Here is a 19,260-nt window from a genome sequence, read left to right as displayed (position 1 = left end):
TTCCTGTGACATTCAGCCTAAGGATGACCTCCTTTGCTTGCATCTGCATGTCTTTGGACTTCCTACTTAAGAGTTGTCAAATACAAATTCAACATTTGGAATCAGCTCCAGCCTTTTTATTGGCTTCATTTGTCAACAAATGGTGAACACTTGTCAGTTAATTGCCTTCTTACTTTTGAGTGGGGCACTAGCATACAATCGAATGCGACTGTCTTCTTTGAGGGCACAATTCATTTGCTCATGTCTTGGCAGCTGTATCCAGACAAAACTGTCACTAGTTTTCTTTCCAGTCTTTGAAATCTCTCTCTTCTTACCTCTGCTGAGCTTGTTCTGTACTTGAAGGCTCTCTTTAAATTTCTTGATTACTTCTAACTCCAGTTCCTGAAACTTGGAAACATTGTTCTAACTTTGTATATTCACTTGTCCTCATCTGTAGTCCATGCAGAAGACAGACAAAATGACACAGAAGTTATGAAACAGTGCCCCTTTATTTTTTTCCGCACTCACTCAAAAATGCATATTTACATGGCATGCCACATCAAAACAGGAACTGACTATGGACACAATCAATAACACATAGAATCTGCTCTGGGAGTTGAGGGCATGGGAGTTATCCCATGAACAACCAACCGAGGGAAACCAAAAATGAAGCAACACTTAGAATAAGGTCGGCCATACAAAAGAGTTCCTCTTTATTTAGGTTGATTAAAAAGTGACAGATGTCCAGCTGACCTGTACTGAACGTTTTACATTTTTCATGAAGGGCCAACACTGTGGTTAAGTCAGAGATGATGATAGTGTGAACTCTGCAAATAACCACAATGCTGTTGAAATTTAGGATGGAATGCAAGTACAGATGTTCATACATACAGAGGGGGAAAATGTACTATTTTAATTTATTACTGATGAGAACAAGCTGGTCAAATCTGAAGATGTCCATAGACTTTAAAATGCCTAAACAACCTAAATTTTCTAAGATAGGTTCCTTGTTCAAGGTAATAATCCACAAGCGTCATGTTGTCTTTGTCCTCTTGGAGAAAAATTAAAAAAAAAAAAAAATTAAAAAAGGGAGTTGACTCCAGAAGATCCAGAAGAGTAGGAGAGAAGTTAAATACATTAAAAAAAACAAACAAACACACAAACAAACTCCGTATACAAGTTTGTCTGTGAATGCAAAAAGAACAAAAAAAAAAACAAAAAAACCCAAAAAACAAACATAACTGGACAAGGTTTTCTTTTTTCTTTTTCCCGAGAAAGATCCTTTGAGAAAAATGTTGTCTCCGTTTAATCAGTATTTCCTTTGTGTTGGATGAACAGTCTATTTTATCATCATTCAAACACACATCCTTCAGGACATTCTCGCTCTTGCTCATACATACAAACACCCAGTCTCTCACTTTCACTCACACACACACAAACTCTTGCTTACACATGCAATGTGGGTTCTCGATGAGGTTCTGCCACATCAAATCAGCCCCCTCCTCTTCTTGTAGTCTTCCAGGTTGAGGGACCTGCGGGGAGCGCCGTCCTTCACTGGCAACGCGTTAGAGCTCACAGACAGAGACTTCGCCTCTGCAGACGAAGAGCAAAATTACACAACTTCACTATATCACTGTGATACACACTGGCATTCACCTTGTGCTCCAAGCAAGCAGAACATCTAGGTCGTATAGCTTCAACAGTACCACAAAACACACAAGGTTAAAACGAGGGTCTCACCTGCATTGGGAACCTGTAGGTCAATCTTTACATCAAAGTCGTGAACTTTAAACAAGTCTTCCGAGAGGTCAGTGGTTGGCTTCGGGACATCTTTGTCTTTCGGGTTTGTTTGACCCTAAAACAAACAAAGTAAAGATTTCTTCAGGATAAAGAGCTACAGTTCAGGTTAGTACTCATTTCCAGTCCAATCTCTTTTAACAAGACCTCAAAGAAAAATACATTATTTTCTGCTATAATTTTGCCATATTCTAAAATAATAGTTTTGTTTTCATTCTTTTAAATATGACAGCTTATAATTCATGAATTCACCAAAAAACAAAAAAAACAAAACAAAAAAACAAAACAAAACACTACAGTGCTGAACTCAGTTTAGTCTTTCAAAAAGTTGAGTTTATCTCAAAATGTCTTTCCTTGGATAAAGCCAAACTTCAACACCAGTTTTGGCATAATTTTTATGAGCTATCAGAGAGGGTCCTGCTTACCAGTTTGTTCTTCTCTGGACTTGAATTGTCTGGTGTTGAACCAGAGCCATATTTCTGGTTTAGGTGAGCAAGAATAGCTGCATGGACTGACGGATCTCTGGCCTGCCAAATTAAAAGAATCACAGTGACAGATCAGATCAACGGAAGTAGAAGTAGCGGTAGTTTAGGGACATTTCAGACTGCTGTTATGCTGCGTGCACATAATTAAGCATGTCTTCAGTCTTATTTATAACAATTCAGTCATTTAAACTGTCACCTTCATGATTCAGGTATAAGTGTTTGTGAAAATGAGGCACGTGTTATTTCAGTGTGTTTAAACAAGCACAATTATCCAATCTGATAAATTTATTATAGAATACTTACATTAGACACCATGGTGGGTTTGCACTGTCTTCGTGTGAAAGGATCCATTTGTTGGTTTTTGGCATTTTGTCCTTCAGCCTGTTGGAAAATAATTAATAATATAAAAATGAATAAACTAAAAATTAGTATATAGAAACCCGCACTATCAAGGTGATGTATAATCATGAAAGCTGCATTAAAATTCATAGGTATGTTATTTTTACTACACATGCAATAGGACGTGACGGTTTTAAGCCTCTGCAGGTTGTCTTGGACATACAGGTGCTATAGTATAAAACTCTTAGGCTGGCAGATGCCTGAAGTGAACCACAGTGATACTGAACACGGTCACAGTAAAGCAGCACCAGATTAAGAAAACACCTGACATGAGGAAGCACTTTGAGGAAGATTATGAATGTACCTTTTTTATAAAATGCTGCAAAAACAGACTCCAAGTGTAAGAAAACAGACTTTATAGCCTGATGCTTGAGTCATTTATGGTTTTCCTATCCATAGATGTATTAATATGGTGTTATGCTGTCAATATTTTAGCATAAAGTTATGAATAATGAGTAATTGCATTATGTAATATAGCTTTTTTTTTTTTTTTTTTTTTTTAGCTCATCTAAGGTTGTGATGACTGTCTATGGTGCTGTTTAAGAAGGTGAACACTTACCACAAGAGCTTTCTCAGATTCAACAATGTTCCAGCTTCTGTTCCTCTGATTAATGTAGCTGGGTGGCAAAAGAACAGTTTAAGGTCATTACAGAGTAATGATAAAGGACTGTATTTACATATCACAAAAAGTTTTTTTAAACATAATACCTGGCACTACCAACAAAACACAATTTAGCTGTTTTTCTGTAGTTTCCAATAACTTTATTTAACATTAGGTTTACTAAAACCAGTGTTTTAAACTATGTATTTTAATTCAGGAACTTTGGATAAGCAGTTTTATTAAACACAGTAAAATGTTTATAAGTGTAGATTGTGTACCTAATAGCAGAGATGTTCTTGGTCCTTTGTCTGTCGAGGGCTTCTGCCCTTTCCTCAAGCTCATTCAGTTCATCCTGGATCACTTTCACTCGTTCACCATCTCCACTTTCCTCTGCCATGGCCTTCAAACCAAAAGAGAAAAAGAAATGAAAAGGTAAGCCTGATTAGCCTTTGTCTCTCATCAAAGTTCAGTTCAATGACATTTGCTGTCAGTGTCCATGTTTTGTTGGTACAGATTTACAGGTTATCAGGGTGACATTTAAAGGGCTACGATAATTCCACCTTAACTTGGAGTTTAAAAAAAAAAAAATCTGGTTTTCTTTTACCTTATCTTTGAGTAACTGCGTTTTCTTCATGGCATAATTTGGTGGTGCTTTCCGGAATCTGTCCTTTTCTTTTACAATCTGCAGAGAGTTTAGACAAAATTTTTTATGATCGCTCATAATTAATGACGTCAGAAAAAAGAATGAAGACCTAGTAAAAAAAACAACAACAAAAAAACGACTTACATCCTCAATGTCTTTATCATTGAACTTGTAGTTGAGAGCTTCTTTGATGGATTGCTCCTTCTTGGTGATTTCATCCAGAGTTGGTACTTGCATTCCAGCAGCAATCATCTGAGAAAAATCGATGAAACACATTTCAGCATCACTTTATCGATTATATATTTAGGACTATTTAAACATTCTTCTTTTTTAAAAATCACCTACCGCCTCTTTCCACTTCATGAATTCACTTTCTGTGAACTCTTGATTTGATACAAACTCAAGCCTGAAAACCCGTGTGTCACCACCATGCCTGTAGATGATTTACAACATTAAGAGTTGTGTTTTTGGAAACCAGGACAACTAAATGATCCATGTATCCATGACAGTATACCTACCTTAACTGTAATCCCTTGTTTGTTCGTGTTGATCCAAGCTGGTAAACCTTCGCCGTCTCTACTACATCAACAATTTCAGCAACCTTTCAACAACAAGGGAACAAGAAACTCAAACATAAGTAAAAATACTTCCAAAATAAATAAATAAACCTTAAAATAATATATTGGTGGTAGAGGAGATGTAACGAGAATATAAGCTCACCCTATAAACTGGTTTACTGCTGCTGTTCCCGATTCCTATCCTTACAAAGCAGCCAGTCACAGTCTTAGCAAAGAAGGGCATGTGGCACCAGCGCTCCAGCTTGTGTCTGGACAGGCGGATCCTGTTGAGTTCATCTGGCAGGGAAACGGGCTGTGACTTTGGTGGAGTCTCCTCTTTTCTGGTAGCAGAACACAGTTTAAAAAGTTACTCAGAATCAAGAGAAAAGCATCAAACTTGACCATTGCTCTTGTGATGGCACTGTGGTGAATGCACTGGTTGATACACTTACTCGTCTTCATCGTAAGATGATGAACGGGAGCTGCGATCGCTTTTGACAGATGACTTGTCATCATCCTCCTCCTCTTCTTCCTCATCGTCAGAGTAAACCTCACTCGTCTTCAGCGGCTGACGCTTAGCCAGCAACTCCGCTGTTAAGAGACGACACGTCAGCGTTTGAAAGACAATCAGATTGGCACAACAACCTGTCACAAAGGAGTACAAGGCATGCCAACCTGTTTTATTTTTCTTCTTCTCTCGTTCAGCCTTTAGTTCTTCCATAGCCTGGGATTTTTTGTCAAGTTTTTCATCACGCTTGGATCGTCTTTCCTTGTTGTGGGACATGACCTGTAGACATGAGCACTTAGAGGTTAGAATTAGAAATATGATAAAGACAACGTGTAATGCCACTCCTTCTCATACCAGGCAGAAATGAGAAGCAAAAGAGGAATCTGATTTCACTTAAATTACTGAGTGAAATTAAAACTTCAGTTCAAGCTCCTATTTAGGCAAGACTATCAATTATTGATAGAGGCTTCATTAATCCTACACTGGGGAAAATCAGTTGAATTAGACACCCTAAAGTATTATAGAAGTGTAATTTGTACTATATACAGATTACTACTATATACAGTAAAAGGCACTAAAAGACGTCACAGAGATTTTTTTGTTGTTGTATATATTATAAAGTGCAGTGGGAGTACTAATATACTCCCACTGCACTAAAAACATATTGCTAAAACAATATGTTTTAGCAGGTACTGATACACACTGTTGTATAGTATGTAGAGCAGGGCGATATGGCCAAAAATATTTCGCACGATTGAGTGGAAAAGTGTTAGCATTCATCCTGCAGCTTCACTGTGTTTATGTTATGCTAACATAGCTGTGTCGCTAGCGATCACGTAGCACATCATTATATACCAGCTAGCTCACCTTCAGTAACCCTACAAACGTCACTGCTGTTTAGTTTTGTCTTTATTTATGTTGGAAGTGATAGCAGAGCTGTACGTTTGAATTTTTTCAGAAATCTCTCAGTCAGAACATGCTATGTCATAGGGCTGTGCAATATGACCAAAATCTCATATGCCGATATAAGAATTCTATCGTCCGATAACGATATAAATCACAAAAATTTAACATTTTCTGTAAATTCTGTGAATCTCGGGCAGCTCGACTTGCGTGAAGTGTTTCCAGCTGCGCGTCCTTCAACCGGAGTCGAGTGTTTTAACCAATGCATGAAATTATACATTTTTAGACATAAGTTGTAACGGCCGCCGTTTTCTTTGTATTTATTACACGGCGTGCTGCGGGTTGCCTGTTCTAACGTTTGAGTCTAAGGTTTATTTTTGAGCACCTGGCGGCTCTTTTTTAATTCTCATCCATAAATAATCTGCTCTTTCACGTGATTCAATTTATTTTGAAAAGTCTCAACAGGATCTTGAGCTTTATTGTGAAAGGTTTATGTGGAACATAAACAAGCGGAGACGCGAAGGTGTTACTGTCATTGTTGCTAACGACAACGCATAAAAACAGGCGCTTGTCCGTCCGTAGTGTGGTTATATTACATATAAGAGAAAGAGAGAACTTAAGAAATTAATATAACCACTACAGTGACCATCAGAACGATGAAAAAATATTGCTGTAAATCGGTTTATTTTGCGACACCACGAAACAAACGATAGCATAAAATGAAACGATTGACGTTTTTATATTGTCATCCGATATATATCGTTATATGAACAGCCCCACTATGTCATGCTTAGGTAACTAGTGAAACTAGCGAGCTGACCTCCGCTAACTTCCTGCTAACGTCTAACTCTCTTAAATGTAATAAATTCTGTTTTCATGGATGCCTGGATGTTAAACTTAATTGTTACACCTGGTAAAGCAGCAGTGCTGATCATTTTATTAAGATGAAAGAATTTAGACAGTTTTTAACTCTCAGTGATGCTGCAGTGTTCGTTTGACTTTGGGACCTGAAGAGGACGGAGTTTTGGTCCCAGATTACTCCCAGATTTACGAGCACCTTAGTCCGACAAATACAGCAATAACAACAGCCCGCTTGCATGTTGTACAAAACAATGTGCTTTGGTGGGTATCTGACAGACAAACACTAAACCAGTTCCACATCACTGAAGTTGCAACATTTTTACAAACCAATTCTGTTTCATCCGTTTCACTCAACGATCTGCTTTCCCCCCCCTTCTCATTCTCAGTTGCCGCCATGCTTTTTCGGCCATGTGCGTATGAAAACAAAGGCACTGTGCATGCGCGTTTTACCCATTTTCTATCGCGATATTTTATTTTCTTATCGTTGCCCAACATTGTACCGGTATTACCGTGAACAGTATAATATGGCCCAGCCCTAATAGTGTGTCTAATATTGTTTTAGATGTGTGTGAAACTAGACTCACCACTTGTGTATCTTGAACCTGAGATTGCTTCCTTTTTTCTTGCTCTTCTTCCTGCTTTTTCTTCTTCTCCTCCTTCTCCTTCTTCTTTGCTGTCTTTAGTTTCTTCTTGATTTCAAACCTTTGAAAACAAGCAGAATCCTGAGTGAATAAACTGTGAGCTCACGTCATAACTTAAAAATGCCACGTTTTTGCATTTTTTGGCAAATTTGTTGAAGTAAAATAGGAGTGCTCTAGTGTATTTTAACAAATAACTATCTTGTAGGATTTTTTTTAACAACTAAGAAAAAGTTATTTATGCCAAGTACAACTTTTTTTTAACGATTTTTATTCCCCACTCACCGTCTCTTTAGCACCTCTCTTTTCTCAATTCTGTTGAACAGCTCTTGTTCTCTCTCCTTTTCTGTCATCTGCTCAAGTCGAGCTCTGTCCTCAGCATCACCCATCAAGTCATCATCATAACCATCCCTGAACACCTCGTCCTCAGAGGAATCCGAGTCAGAGCTGGAGGACGAACTGTTGCTCTCTGAATCAGACACCTCGCCTAAAAAATTTCAAGGAACCAGAGACAGGGAACACAAAAAAAAAAAAAAAGCTGTTTTCAAATCAATTACAAAACAAAAAGGTAGACACGTCATCAGAGAGATTTTAATTCTAATATATCTGACTTTTGTCTACGAAATGTGTCATAAACAGCTTTTATAAGCAGAATTTGGAAGGGAAGCTTTTAACTATGAAGCAGTTCTAAATCCTTTTAACATTGCCAATGTAATTAGGTCCCAAAAAAAGTAAATAAATAAGTGTAAATGGCTTAGTGAAGTTGTACTGTAGGCTTTTCCTCACTCAATGTAGACAGTTTCATGTTAGTGGATTACCAAAACTGAATTGGATTTGTGAACAACCACAAATTCCCAGGAGAATTTTTTTTCCAGGTTTTTCTTAATGCTGTCAGCCAGTTCACACCAGGACAATGTGACAAAAATAAACAACAGCTTAGATGCTTTGCTGTGAGACACCTGAGATAAACAGGATGAGTGAGTGAGTCATGTAATCCTAACCTCTTGAAAAACCTGTGGATGTAGCACTCTAGTGATGTATAATCTACAGTTCGTAATATGTCTGGATGTCCCGCTCTACACTTCATGGAACATGTTTTGAACATGTTTTGAACATGAGAACGCGTGCAAGTCTGTTTTGCTCACCAGTTTAGTAGCATTTCAAGGATACTAAACTTATGAATAGATGTGTGACTTAATAATAACTTAATCTTAATAATAGATTTAAAAAAAAAAAAAAAAGGCTGCAAAGAAGCCTTATTTGAGAGCAGGGAAAATCTTTTTCAATGTGAACACTGAATTAAGAAACCCACCTTCCTCCGGTGCAGAGCTTTCAGCTGAGCTGTCCCCATCTGAGCTACCAGACGCTGTCGCTTTATTAACCTTCTTCTTTGTAGCGTTCTTCTTTTCAGACCCTTTGCCCTGCTTAACCTTCTTTTTGCCTTTGGTGCCACCGACCGTCCACTACACAAAAGGAATGAAAATGTAACTTTTGATTATATAATTGACAGAGAATTGAGGTTTAGTCTCCTGTGCCTCACATGTCCAAAACTGTAAGGTCTTTTAGAGTAAATACTAATAGTGCTATACCTCGTCATCACTGTCAGATGTCTCAGAGTCTGTGGAAGCTGCTGCTTTGCCAACAGGTTCTTCTTGCTCACCCGAATCAACCCTTTTCCTCTTTGCCAAAGACAGCAGCTCCTGAAAGTGACAAAACAGCGATGTGGTTCACCTACAGTGAGGGAAATAATTATTTGATGCCCTACTGAATTTGTAAGTTTGCTCACTTACAAAGAACTGAACAGTCTTTAATTTTGTTCCACTTTAATGAAGAGACAGAATATCAATCAAAACATCCAGAAACAACACATTACATAAAAGTTATAAATTGATTTGCATGTCACTGAGTGAAATTAGTACTTGTTTGATTGACTAAAGCCCAGCCAGAATTAAGGCTCCACAGGTTAGTACTCCTGCCTACAGAATCAATTTCTTCCATTCTGATCTCATGACCACCATAGGTAAGACCAAAGAGCTGTCAAAGGATGTCAGATATAAGATTGTACACCTGCACAAGGCTTGAATGGACTACAAGACCACCAGCAAGAAGCTTAGTGAGAAGGTGACAACTGTTGGTGCAATTATTTTGATCTGAAGACAGTTGGGACCACAGTCAGTAAAACACCATTCGTAACACATTACACATAATGAACTGAAACCTTTCAGTGTCCACAAGGTCCCCCTGCTCAAGAAGGCACATGTACAGGCCTGTCTTACGTTTGCCATTGAACATCTAAATCACACGTGTCAAAGTCAAGGCCCATCAAGTATGGATGTACTATTATTGTTATTCATGGCCCGGCGATATGAGGCGCTAATAATATACAAACTACATATCCCATAATGCAGCGCTGCAGCCTCCTTGCTGAACGCTAGGCTAACTGGGAACATTCCAGCGTCAATCAAGTCAAACTTCTGTTATTGCGAAGCTAGCCGCTCACAATGGTGGAGAGAAAAGTTGATTCTGAAAGCAGAGCCTTTCAGCGCCAGTGGGTGACTGAATATATGTTTACAGACATTGCTGGTAAACCCGTGTGTCTTATTACTGGAGCTAATGTGGCTGTAATTAAGGAATTTAATTTAAGATGGCACTACGAGACAAAACGTCAGGATAAGTTGAAAAACCTAAATGCAGAGCAGAAACTACAGAAAGTAGAAGAGCTAAAGAAGAATCTGACATTTCAGCAGACGTTTTTCACCAGAGCAAAATCAAAGTGAAGCTGTTGTGAAAGCAAGTTTTATTGTAGCAGAGGAGATAGCCAAATCAGCCCGGTACCACTCTGAAAAGCTGCATGATGAAGGTGTGCGGCGTCTTGTGTCCAGACAAAACGCAGATTTTGGCAAATGTGAGCCTGAGGAGAAATACGATTGCTGATCGGGTTTGGCCACTGATTTAAGAACACAGTTAGAAGCAAAAACTTTATTGCATACTCTCCTGCTGTAGATGAAAGTACAGACATGATGGACATTGCACAGCTGGTCATCTTCATCCGTGGAGAGGAAATATTGAACATTAAATCGATGCACGGGACGACGACAGAAAAAGACATTTTTTAAAAGGTATGTCAAAGTGTAACCGACATGAAACTGCCCTGGGACAAACTTGATGGACTTACAACAGATGGAGCGCCGGTGTTGTGCGGTGAAAAAAGCGGAATGGTCAGCAGGATGTGAGTAAAGATGCAGGAGGAGAACTGTACCGGTGAGTTATCAGCATATCACTGCATCGTACACCAGGAAAGGCTGTGTGGTAAAGTCCTAAAAATGGAGCATGTAATGATCACTGTAACGCAAACCGTAAATTTCATCTGAGCAAAAAGTTTAAATCACCGTCAATTTCAGTCTTTATGTGGGAAATAGATTCAGAGTTTGCCGACATTCCTTATCACACAGAGGTCCGTTGGCTGAGTTGGGATAAAAATGCTCAATAGAGTTTTTGAGCTCAGCAAGGAAATCTGTCAGTTCATGGACATGGCATGTATGATGCGGTGAAGGCATTTCAAGTGAAGCTGCCACAAATGCACCAGTGCAACCTGCCTCACTTTCCCTGTTGCCAAGTAATGTTGAACCAAGTCAGCGGACTTTGCTGAACTGCACCTGTGCAGATTCAGATGGAGCTGCAGTGTAATGATACACTCAAGGCAAAGGACGACACTGAATGGCCCACACAGTTTATTAGTTCCATTCCTGAAGCAATGCCCAGCTCCGTCTATATGCGTCTCGAACCTTGCGTATGCTTTCATTTATTTTTTCGGGGGTTTTTGGCAGCATGTTCATATTTCTAACTTGCATAATTTTGACAGGATATATTTTTATTTTATTTAAAGTTAAAGTTTATTTTTTTTAAGTTTATTTAATCTGGAATAATATTCCTGTCTGTTTTTATTCATATTTATGTTTAAAAAAACATTGTTTTAGTGTGTTCAATAAATGTTTATCTTGTTTGGCCCGCGACCTAAAGTGTGCCTTGAGTTTTGGCCCCTGTGCAATTGAGTTTGACACCCCTGATCTAAATGATTCACAGGTTTGGTGAGAAAGTGCTGTAGTCAGACAAAACCAAAAATCAAGTTCTTTGTCATCAACTCAACCTGGCGTGGTTAGAGTAAGACAAATGCCAAGTATGATCCAAAAAACACCTTGCCCACAGCCAAGCACAGAGGTAGAAACATTACGCTTTGGGGCTGTTTTTCTACTAAGGGTAAAGAACATCACTACATTGAAGAGTCAAGTACCAGAAGATTTTCTGGTATGTGAAGAGTTTTAGATAAGAGACCCTTTCCGTCAGGCAGAACACTCCGGAGAGGTCGTGGATGGGTCTTCCAGCATGACAATGGACAAAAGCATACCACCAAGGGATCAGGAGTGGCTAAAGAAGCAGCAGATTAAGATAATGCAGTGACCTAGCCAGTCTGAAAAGTGTGAAGGGAGCTGAAGCTTTGAGTTGCCAAGCAGCAGCCAAGAAAATTAAAGAACTTCTTTATAAATGAGCAAACATAAAAATTCAGCAACGGGGTCAAAAAAAAATTATTTACCCATACTGCAGTACAAATGGACAGAACTTCTCAAGCCACTTGAACTGAAATTCATATAGTGGGACAAAGTCAGCAGAAGTAGAACACTTTAAATTTAATGATCAAACCCATGGAAAGCTTCTCTTTCTTATTATTTAGCAGCAATCTGTTTCCCAGAAGTAAAATTACATGTGCCTTGTATTTCTCAAAACACCTTCTGATACTAGTTTGATGATTAACTTGCCTCATTAATGCGGTTATTCAAGACAACTACTCAAACAGACCTGATAACACACAAAAAGAAAGTGAACCTGCATACTCCACTACTATAAAATGTAGAAAAAGAAAAACAAAACTATGCTCTCTCTCTCTCTCTCACTTGAGAGCTTTCATTAAATATAATTTCTTTCCCTGTGACATAATATAATGCAGGGAGGATCAAGTCGGGACACTGGTCAAAGATGGTTTCTCTCGTGAAGTTCACAATAGCAGCTTGCTTGTTTAACAAAGACTCCATTTGGTTTATTCAAGGTTACCGATTGTATAGAGCAGCAAAGAATGTAAAGCCTGACAAAACTGCTATATTCTCACATGGATGAAGCAAGACATGTGGTATTTGTACTAAAGAGCAAGCAGCGTGGAGAACATTCGCAATTCAGCTTAGAAAAACAACCGCATTTTCATATACAGCTCCTGCAGTTAATGTTAAGATTCACAGCCACATGCCTGTGAAAACAACCTGTTATACTATAGCTCCTCCAAAACACTGAGGGCATCTCTTTAGCTTTACATGCATTTATTAACCATTGCTCCATATCATTAACAAGTCCTCTCAGTCTTGCAGTTTCTACTTTTTACCTATACCCAAAGAAAGCCATGTACGTCTGCAGTTATTGTCCTCAATAATTTGGCCAAACACATATCCATTAACTCTGAGTCTGCTTCTATTGGAGGTCTCTTCTTGTTACAAAGGAGCTTTCCTCACCGCTGTCTTGAAATGTTTGCTTTGGGGCTAATTTGAGGGTTCATCTCTATGTTAAAAAGATCTAGAAATTCAATTTGTAAAAAAAAAAATCAAAAACCTTAACTTAAATTTAGCTAATTTAAATTTTCCAATGACCTGACTTATTTGGGTTCGGAAACTGCTGGCTCTTCCAATGAAAACTTAAATTCAATCTTTGGGAGACTCAAACCAAGTTTCTTCAGCAGCGATTATACTCATTGTGAATTTTGCTTGAGTGTTTAAGGTCCATGGCGAAACTTTTAATATCCACACTGAAGTGCTCAGAAAAGGAGTTCCAGGAACCAATCTCAAAATAGCATTGCAGGAAGAACCAGCGCAGAGACTGGACATGAGAAGAACGGCGCCTTGGCTACAAAATAAGGTTGGTGAATTAGAGGCTTATTAAAATGCCTTCTCCTACATGCATGTTCTGGCTGTCATCTTTGACACATTGTGCCACGGATTCACAGACGTCTTACACATCCATTTTCTAGTGCAATTACAAAACAAATTTGGTTATTCAGACCATGAGGGTACTATTGAGAAATACCAACAACACTATCATGCTGTAAACATGAATTGATGCATGTTGCTCAGATTAATGTCAGGCTTAAACAGCAGCAGCGTTGTCGTCTTTCTCACAAACTGTGTAAACAGGCATGCATGACAATGAGTAACTATGGTTACAGTGTGACGCTGTGAAGCTCATGATTGCCAAGAAAAGATCTTAAATTATTATGCATACGCAAAATCAAGTATGAACCTCAGTGCTTACGTTTAAGTAATATGGATATATACTCTGTGGGTGGCTGTAGCTCAGGAGGTAATCACAGGGTTGGTAGTTCAATCCCTAGCTGTTCCAGTCTGCATGATAATATCATTAGGCAAGATACTAACCCCGGCTTGCTCTCAGATATATCCATCGGAGTGTGAACGCTAGATAGGAAGCACTTAACCATAGAAAAGGTCCTTTTATGAATAGGTCAATGAGACAAGATGTATAAAGCGCTTTGAGTCCTCAGAATAAAATAGTGCTATACAAAAAACAGTCAATTTACTATGTAGCATAGATTACCTTTTCAAACATAATATTATTGACACAAAACTATATACTGTGTGAATAATCATATTTTAGAAGGAAACAATTAACCATCTGTGTGCATTTTATGTAACTTACCCTATAAACATTTGTTGTGCTATTCAGAGCTATGCATGTCTATTTATTCAAAGTGTGCCATAATAAGAAGAATATTTGAGTCTGATTAGTGCATACTGATTCTTTTTATATCCTGGACAGGAGGAGAACTGATTGCGTACTTAAAAAAGAAAGGCAGGCTAACACACTTGATTGCAACTGTTACAGAGTATGATATTTTACTATAATGTCTAATTAACAACTTTAAAAAGTTGCTGTTATCAAGTGAAAATCCAAAATATTTCTGGGTCCTTTTAATCACCCAAAGTTTCAAGACCCGAGCAATGCCTCTGGTAACATTCGACACCTCATTCCTCAAATTTAAGGCTCACCACAGTGGATCATCTGCCTTGAGCTCACACCATCCCTAGAATACCTGCATGTACTCCTTTACTACATCCATGAACTACATCTGTGGCTTCTATTTTTCTCCTGCCTCACAGATCCATATTCAACACCTTTTTTTCCAATATATCCACTATCCCTCATCTGCATATTTCCAAACCATCTCTAACCGTCTCCAAACTGCTCAATCTGAATTGTCCCTTTGATGTACCCCCCCTTAAATCTTGGCATTTTCTGATCACTCCCACTGATCAGTGATCATCTCTACCTACTCTACCCTGTCTGCACTCTCTTTTTCACCTCTCTTGTCTGTTGCTTTGGATGGTTAACATCAGGTATTTAAATGCATGTATCTTCACTACCTCCTTGCAGCTTTAGTTACACCTGTTTCCCTCTCGTTCACATACGTTTTCTGTTTTGGTTCTACTGACTTTTATTCCTCATCTCTCCAGATTTACTTCCATCTGCTCCCAGCTCTCAATACAGATCACTATGTCATCTGCAAACATCTTAGTCCATGGAGACTCCTGCCTGATCTCACCTGTCAACCTGTCCATCAACACTGAGAAGAAGAAGGGGCTCAGAGCAGATCTTTCAATGTAATCCCATCCCCACCTTAAACCCTTTCTCTTACCACACACCTCACTACTGTCTGTGTCCTTATACATTATCCTGCACCAGCCTCACCTGACTTCCTCATGCAGCACCACAGATCCTCTCATGGCACCCTATCACACGCTTTCTCGAAATCCACAAAGACCGTGCAACTACTGAAGATAACTATATTAATCCGCACTTGGTCAAAAAACACGCACGATCAAACCTACTGACGGTTTGAGCAACCAAAGAAGCTCGTCTTACTGACCCAGTCTGATCTTCTGTGGTCACAGTTTCTGTTTTCTCGGGGGGGGGGGGGGAACAAACGGGTCAAATACACGTGAGTTTACAGGTGATGTAAACAGCGTTGGCAGCTCTTCAGACTGACATGTTTCTCTGCCAGCTCCAGTTTGACAACAACACCACCGAAATAGAACTTCGTCTCATGACGTCATGCAGGAGATAATGTTCTGACTAAAGCAAACGCGACTCCAGAACGATTTCACTTTATCAAAAAACAAACAAACAACACACTCCATTCCAGTTTAGTCTGAACGCTAACGCACCAATTATTCAACAGAGCACAGCTGCAGTCACGCAGCTTACGGCTCGAAACCAGTCAAAGGCCCACGGCGCGGCATTTTCATGGCTACTTAATACTGCATGATTGCAAGCGTTGGGTACCTTTCATAACTTAACGAGCTGGCTCTGTTCAAACTCAAACACTTTCCATTTTATCCAGTACCAACCCGTAAACGCTTAGTAGAAACCTAGCTCCGTGTTAAGATTTGAGTGTTTTATCACAAAGGAAACAGCGGTTGTAAATAAAATAGGCCCACTCAACGCAATCAGCTAGCACACATTAGCGTCAGCCTGAAACTGTTGTCAACTTCAGAATCCACCGGTGGGGAAAAGGGTAAAAATAACACCTACCTGATCTAAATTATCGTCACTAGCGCTGTCTTCGGAGTCAGAGTCAATAACGACTCGACCTTTCCGCTTCTTTACATTCACCATGATTAGCTGCAGAGCTAACCCACTAGCTACCACTGTGTCGTCTAATGTAATGTTCTCTACGATAGCTGTCGCTGCTACCTGGCTAACTCCGGAGTCGATCACACAAAGGCGGCACTGCGCATGCGCGCCTGTATTACCAGCTTGATTGACGAAAACATGTTTAAGTGAGATATAACAAAAATTTCTGTTCTTGGTCCCTGTGTATTAAATACGAAGATTCAACCAAAGAACATACCGCAGAAACGGAACCGCTGGATATAAGAGCATATACAGTTAGCAGAGAGAGGAACCATATATGAGTACAGGAGTCAGGACAGTAATCTTTGATGCACGGAAGCTGTGTTGAGTGATTACCTTGTGGCTCATTCAGTGACATTTCTGGTCGAAGGTTTGCTGAAGGAATTTCAGTCGTGTTGGTTTACCTATTTTTACTAGGACAGCGTACACCGGCAGTCTATATATTCTTTTGTACCTCATAGCATAGTGTATGATGAAACCTAACCCAAACAAGCCCTGATGTATCTACGAGACATTTGCTTCTACATCGTGGTCAAGGTAAATGTAAACAGTTTACACTGTGTTAAGTTATTAACTGTAGTTTACGTCATGTAATTCTTTCCACGAAGTAAACAGTTTCAATCATTCCAGTATGGTTAAGCTTTTGATTAATTTGTGTGTTTAGACAAATATAATTCGAAATGTATCTGACAGTCATTCTAAACGAATAGCACGCAATCAATTTTAATTCTAAGGACTTAGAGGTAACAGTCTTTATTCACCAACTGTGTAGACAGAAAAAAGTAAGTAAACCTCCTCATGACCTCTCCCGAAACAACCTGGAGTCAGGTGATCGAATTAAGAAGTGAGAGTGGGAGTGTGATTATAGAAATGCCCCTCCCTATTCTAGTAAGTGTCTTGGGTTGAATTTCTCTGTCTTTAATGTTTTCCCTGTTGTGAATAATTTTTCGCGTTGTAAAACCCTTCCAGAAACCTCTTTATGATCTTTGCTAATGTCATTTTTCATCAGCATTGTGTTTACACACATGTGAATGCTCCAGACCAGCAAACTGCCAAAACTTCTGCTCACACTTGCCGATATGTGAGCAAGTGTGAAAATGGGATTATACGTAAAGAAAACCCATGAACACATAATTCAAACAAGAAACCTTTCATTTTTCTACATAAATATAGTTGTTTGAAGTGGGACATTTTAAATGCCCTCTATTGGATAATTATACAAAACGATATAAATATTGTTTTAAGTGTGTCAGGCCATTATTTTGTTTTTGAGAAACATATTCTTATTTATATTCATTTTGACTCTGTTACTCTGTTTTGTATCTCAGCAGTGAAACCTGCAGATCAGCGTTGAAATGTCCCTGCCGAGGATCACACACCTCCCTTCTGGGAGGCTGCTGAGCACAATCCTCCACCACCAGCCGCTTCTCCCCTCCATCATTCCTCTCACTGTGCCCAAAAGAGCTGTGATCCAGGGTGAATACAGACGACCTGGCCAGCCCAAAAAGACCAAGTTTGCCTGGCAAAAGATTAACTTTAATTTCTCAAAAGGTTTGGAGGGGATAAAGAAACATTTCACACTCCTAAAAAAGGAGTTTACCGACCGCTGGGTTGGCCCTGAGGGTAAACCGATTGTTGAGCACATGCTGGAGCAGAACAGAGTTGTATGGGAGTTCAGAGGTCCAGAGAGCCTGAGGGAGTGGACGGTGTCCTCTGATCGTGAGATTGGAGGCCATAGTGAAGCTTACCTGAAGCTGGGAAGGAACAATAATACCTGTTTTCTGTACGGGACACTGAGCTCTACTCCCCCACGAGATGGAGAAACACGCTACAGTGGATACTGCACTATGCGCTCAAAGCAGCCTCTGGTTAGTGTTAACTGCTGGATACCATGTTTTTGTTGAATTCAGTAGCGCAGAGAGAGATTAGTCTCCCTCCCGTGATTACTTTTCATTTAGAACATAATATAGGATGGATGCAGAGGGGAGGAGGGGGTTCCCCCATTGCAGTTTATCAATGAAAGTTTACGTAAATGCCAATTTCCAAGTCTTTTGTGTCTTCTAGGCTTCCTTTGATAGAAAAAAACACCATGATTGGAGCAGTTTTAACACTCTGCAATTACGTGTACGTGGTGATGGTCGCCCATGGATGATTAACGTCTCAGCAGAAACATACTTCTCTCACCAGAAGGATGACATATACTGTTATTTCCTATATACCAGAGGAGGGCCCTACTGGCAGGATGTTAAGGTGAAGTTTGTTTTTTTTTTTTTTTAAAGTAAAATTATTTAATAAATCTATATAGGTCTGTTTAAGAGGCATGATAGTATCAAATACGTTGATCAGCCTGACTTCAAATGCTCTTCTGCAGATACATTTCTCCAAGTTCTTCCTTACACATCGAGGGAGGGTACAAGATGACCAGCATCCTGTCTGGCTGGACAAGGTAGTGCAAAGAAAAATTCCCTCACAAAGTGATGATAAAACTGATGTATCATTACCCTAATCCCTTTTTAGCTTGTGGCCTTCACATTGTTTTTCATATTTGTATTTACAGGTTAACACCATTGGGTTTACTTTGGGAGACAAAGCTGATGGCCCATTCCAGCTTGAAATTGATTTCATTGGTGTTTGCAAAGATTATGCACACACAGAGGAGTTTGCCTATGAAGCATACAAGAGGAACCCAGAAGTCTAAGAACGGTTAATGCTGCAGTCAGACTGTTGGGAAAAATTTGAACTTATATTGACACCATTTCTGTAATGTCATTATAGATTTCAAACTATTAATATTAATGACTTGTGCAGACCGTTTATTATTAAATTATGTATTAAATACCACAATAGAACAAATATAAAAAGACAAGATCTTGGGTCTTATGAGTGCCTCAATTCTAGCAAAGTAATAAAGCAAATGAAATTTTTAATTAGTAGTTTCAAAATGCAGCAAAACAGGACAGACTTATATCACATCAAAATATCCTTTTAAAAAAAGGTATTAGCGTTTGAGCTAAAAGTATTTAAAAGAAATGCAGGATTTGAACCTCAAAGACGCTGGACAGTATATGTAAGCTTCTACTACTTTTCTATAGGGGCTACAAAATGCTGAAACTGAAGCTGCAGACAATGAAATATTTACACTTC

The 19,260-nt window shown here is 39.1% G+C and overlaps 2 protein-coding genes across 2 annotated transcripts; one reads left to right on the top strand and one right to left on the bottom strand.

Moving 5' to 3' along the window:
* Positions 1–1,209: 1,209 nt before the first annotated feature.
* Positions 1,210–16,143, bottom strand: rtf1 (RTF1 homolog, Paf1/RNA polymerase II complex component). The gene is made up of 18 exons (XM_085342401.1): positions 16,015–16,143; positions 8,961–9,071; positions 8,684–8,834; positions 7,657–7,858; positions 7,318–7,435; positions 5,137–5,248; positions 4,914–5,052; positions 4,625–4,802; positions 4,423–4,505; positions 4,250–4,337; positions 4,049–4,156; positions 3,866–3,943; positions 3,540–3,661; positions 3,220–3,277; positions 2,565–2,642; positions 2,202–2,303; positions 1,720–1,834; positions 1,210–1,572 (listed from the first exon to the last, which is right to left on the bottom strand). The coding sequence occupies exons 1-18, from the start codon at positions 16,096–16,098 to the stop codon at positions 1,466–1,468; spliced, it is 2,034 nt and encodes a 677-aa protein (XP_085198527.1). The 5' UTR covers positions 16,099–16,143; the 3' UTR covers positions 1,210–1,465.
* Positions 16,144–16,481: 338 nt separating this feature from the next.
* On the top strand, positions 16,482–18,862 carry ndufaf1 (NADH:ubiquinone oxidoreductase complex assembly factor 1). The gene is made up of 5 exons (XM_085342387.1): positions 16,482–16,653; positions 17,445–17,984; positions 18,181–18,366; positions 18,488–18,562; positions 18,674–18,862. The coding sequence occupies exons 2-5, from the start codon at positions 17,472–17,474 to the stop codon at positions 18,812–18,814; spliced, it is 915 nt and encodes a 304-aa protein (XP_085198513.1). The 5' UTR covers positions 16,482–16,653; positions 17,445–17,471; the 3' UTR covers positions 18,815–18,862.
* The last annotated feature ends 398 nt before the right edge of the window (positions 18,863–19,260 follow it).

This window comes from Diplotaxodon limnothrissa, linkage group LG19, assembly GCF_057381915.1.
Source record: "Diplotaxodon limnothrissa isolate DT_005_m linkage group LG19, D_limnothrissa_male_GT1.1, whole genome shotgun sequence".
In the NCBI taxonomy this organism is placed as follows: Eukaryota; Metazoa; Chordata; class Actinopteri; order Cichliformes; family Cichlidae; genus Diplotaxodon; species Diplotaxodon limnothrissa.
This window is presented reverse-complemented; position numbering and strand designations above follow the sequence as displayed.

Excerpts from the sequence above, each read along its gene's own strand:
- rtf1 (XM_085342401.1), bottom strand. The coding sequence starts at position 16,098 with ATGGTGAATGTAAAGAAGCGGAAAGGTCGAGTCGTTATTGACTCTGAC. Across the intron at positions 1,835-2,201 it reads GTCCAGAGAAGAACAAACTG|GGTCAAACAAACCCGAAAGA; the intron begins GTAAGCAGGACC and ends TGTTTGTTTTAG. Across the intron at positions 1,573-1,719 it reads CCTACAGGTTCCCAATGCAG|AGGCGAAGTCTCTGTCTGTG; the intron begins GTGAGACCCTCG and ends CTTCGTCTGCAG.
- ndufaf1 (XM_085342387.1), top strand. The coding sequence starts at position 17,472 with ATGTCCCTGCCGAGGATCACACACCTCCCTTCTGGGAGGCTGCTGAGC. Across the intron at positions 18,367-18,487 it reads CCTACTGGCAGGATGTTAAG|ATACATTTCTCCAAGTTCTT; the intron begins GTGAAGTTTGTT and ends GCTCTTCTGCAG. Across the intron at positions 18,563-18,673 it reads ATCCTGTCTGGCTGGACAAG|GTTAACACCATTGGGTTTAC; the intron begins GTAGTGCAAAGA and ends TTGTATTTACAG.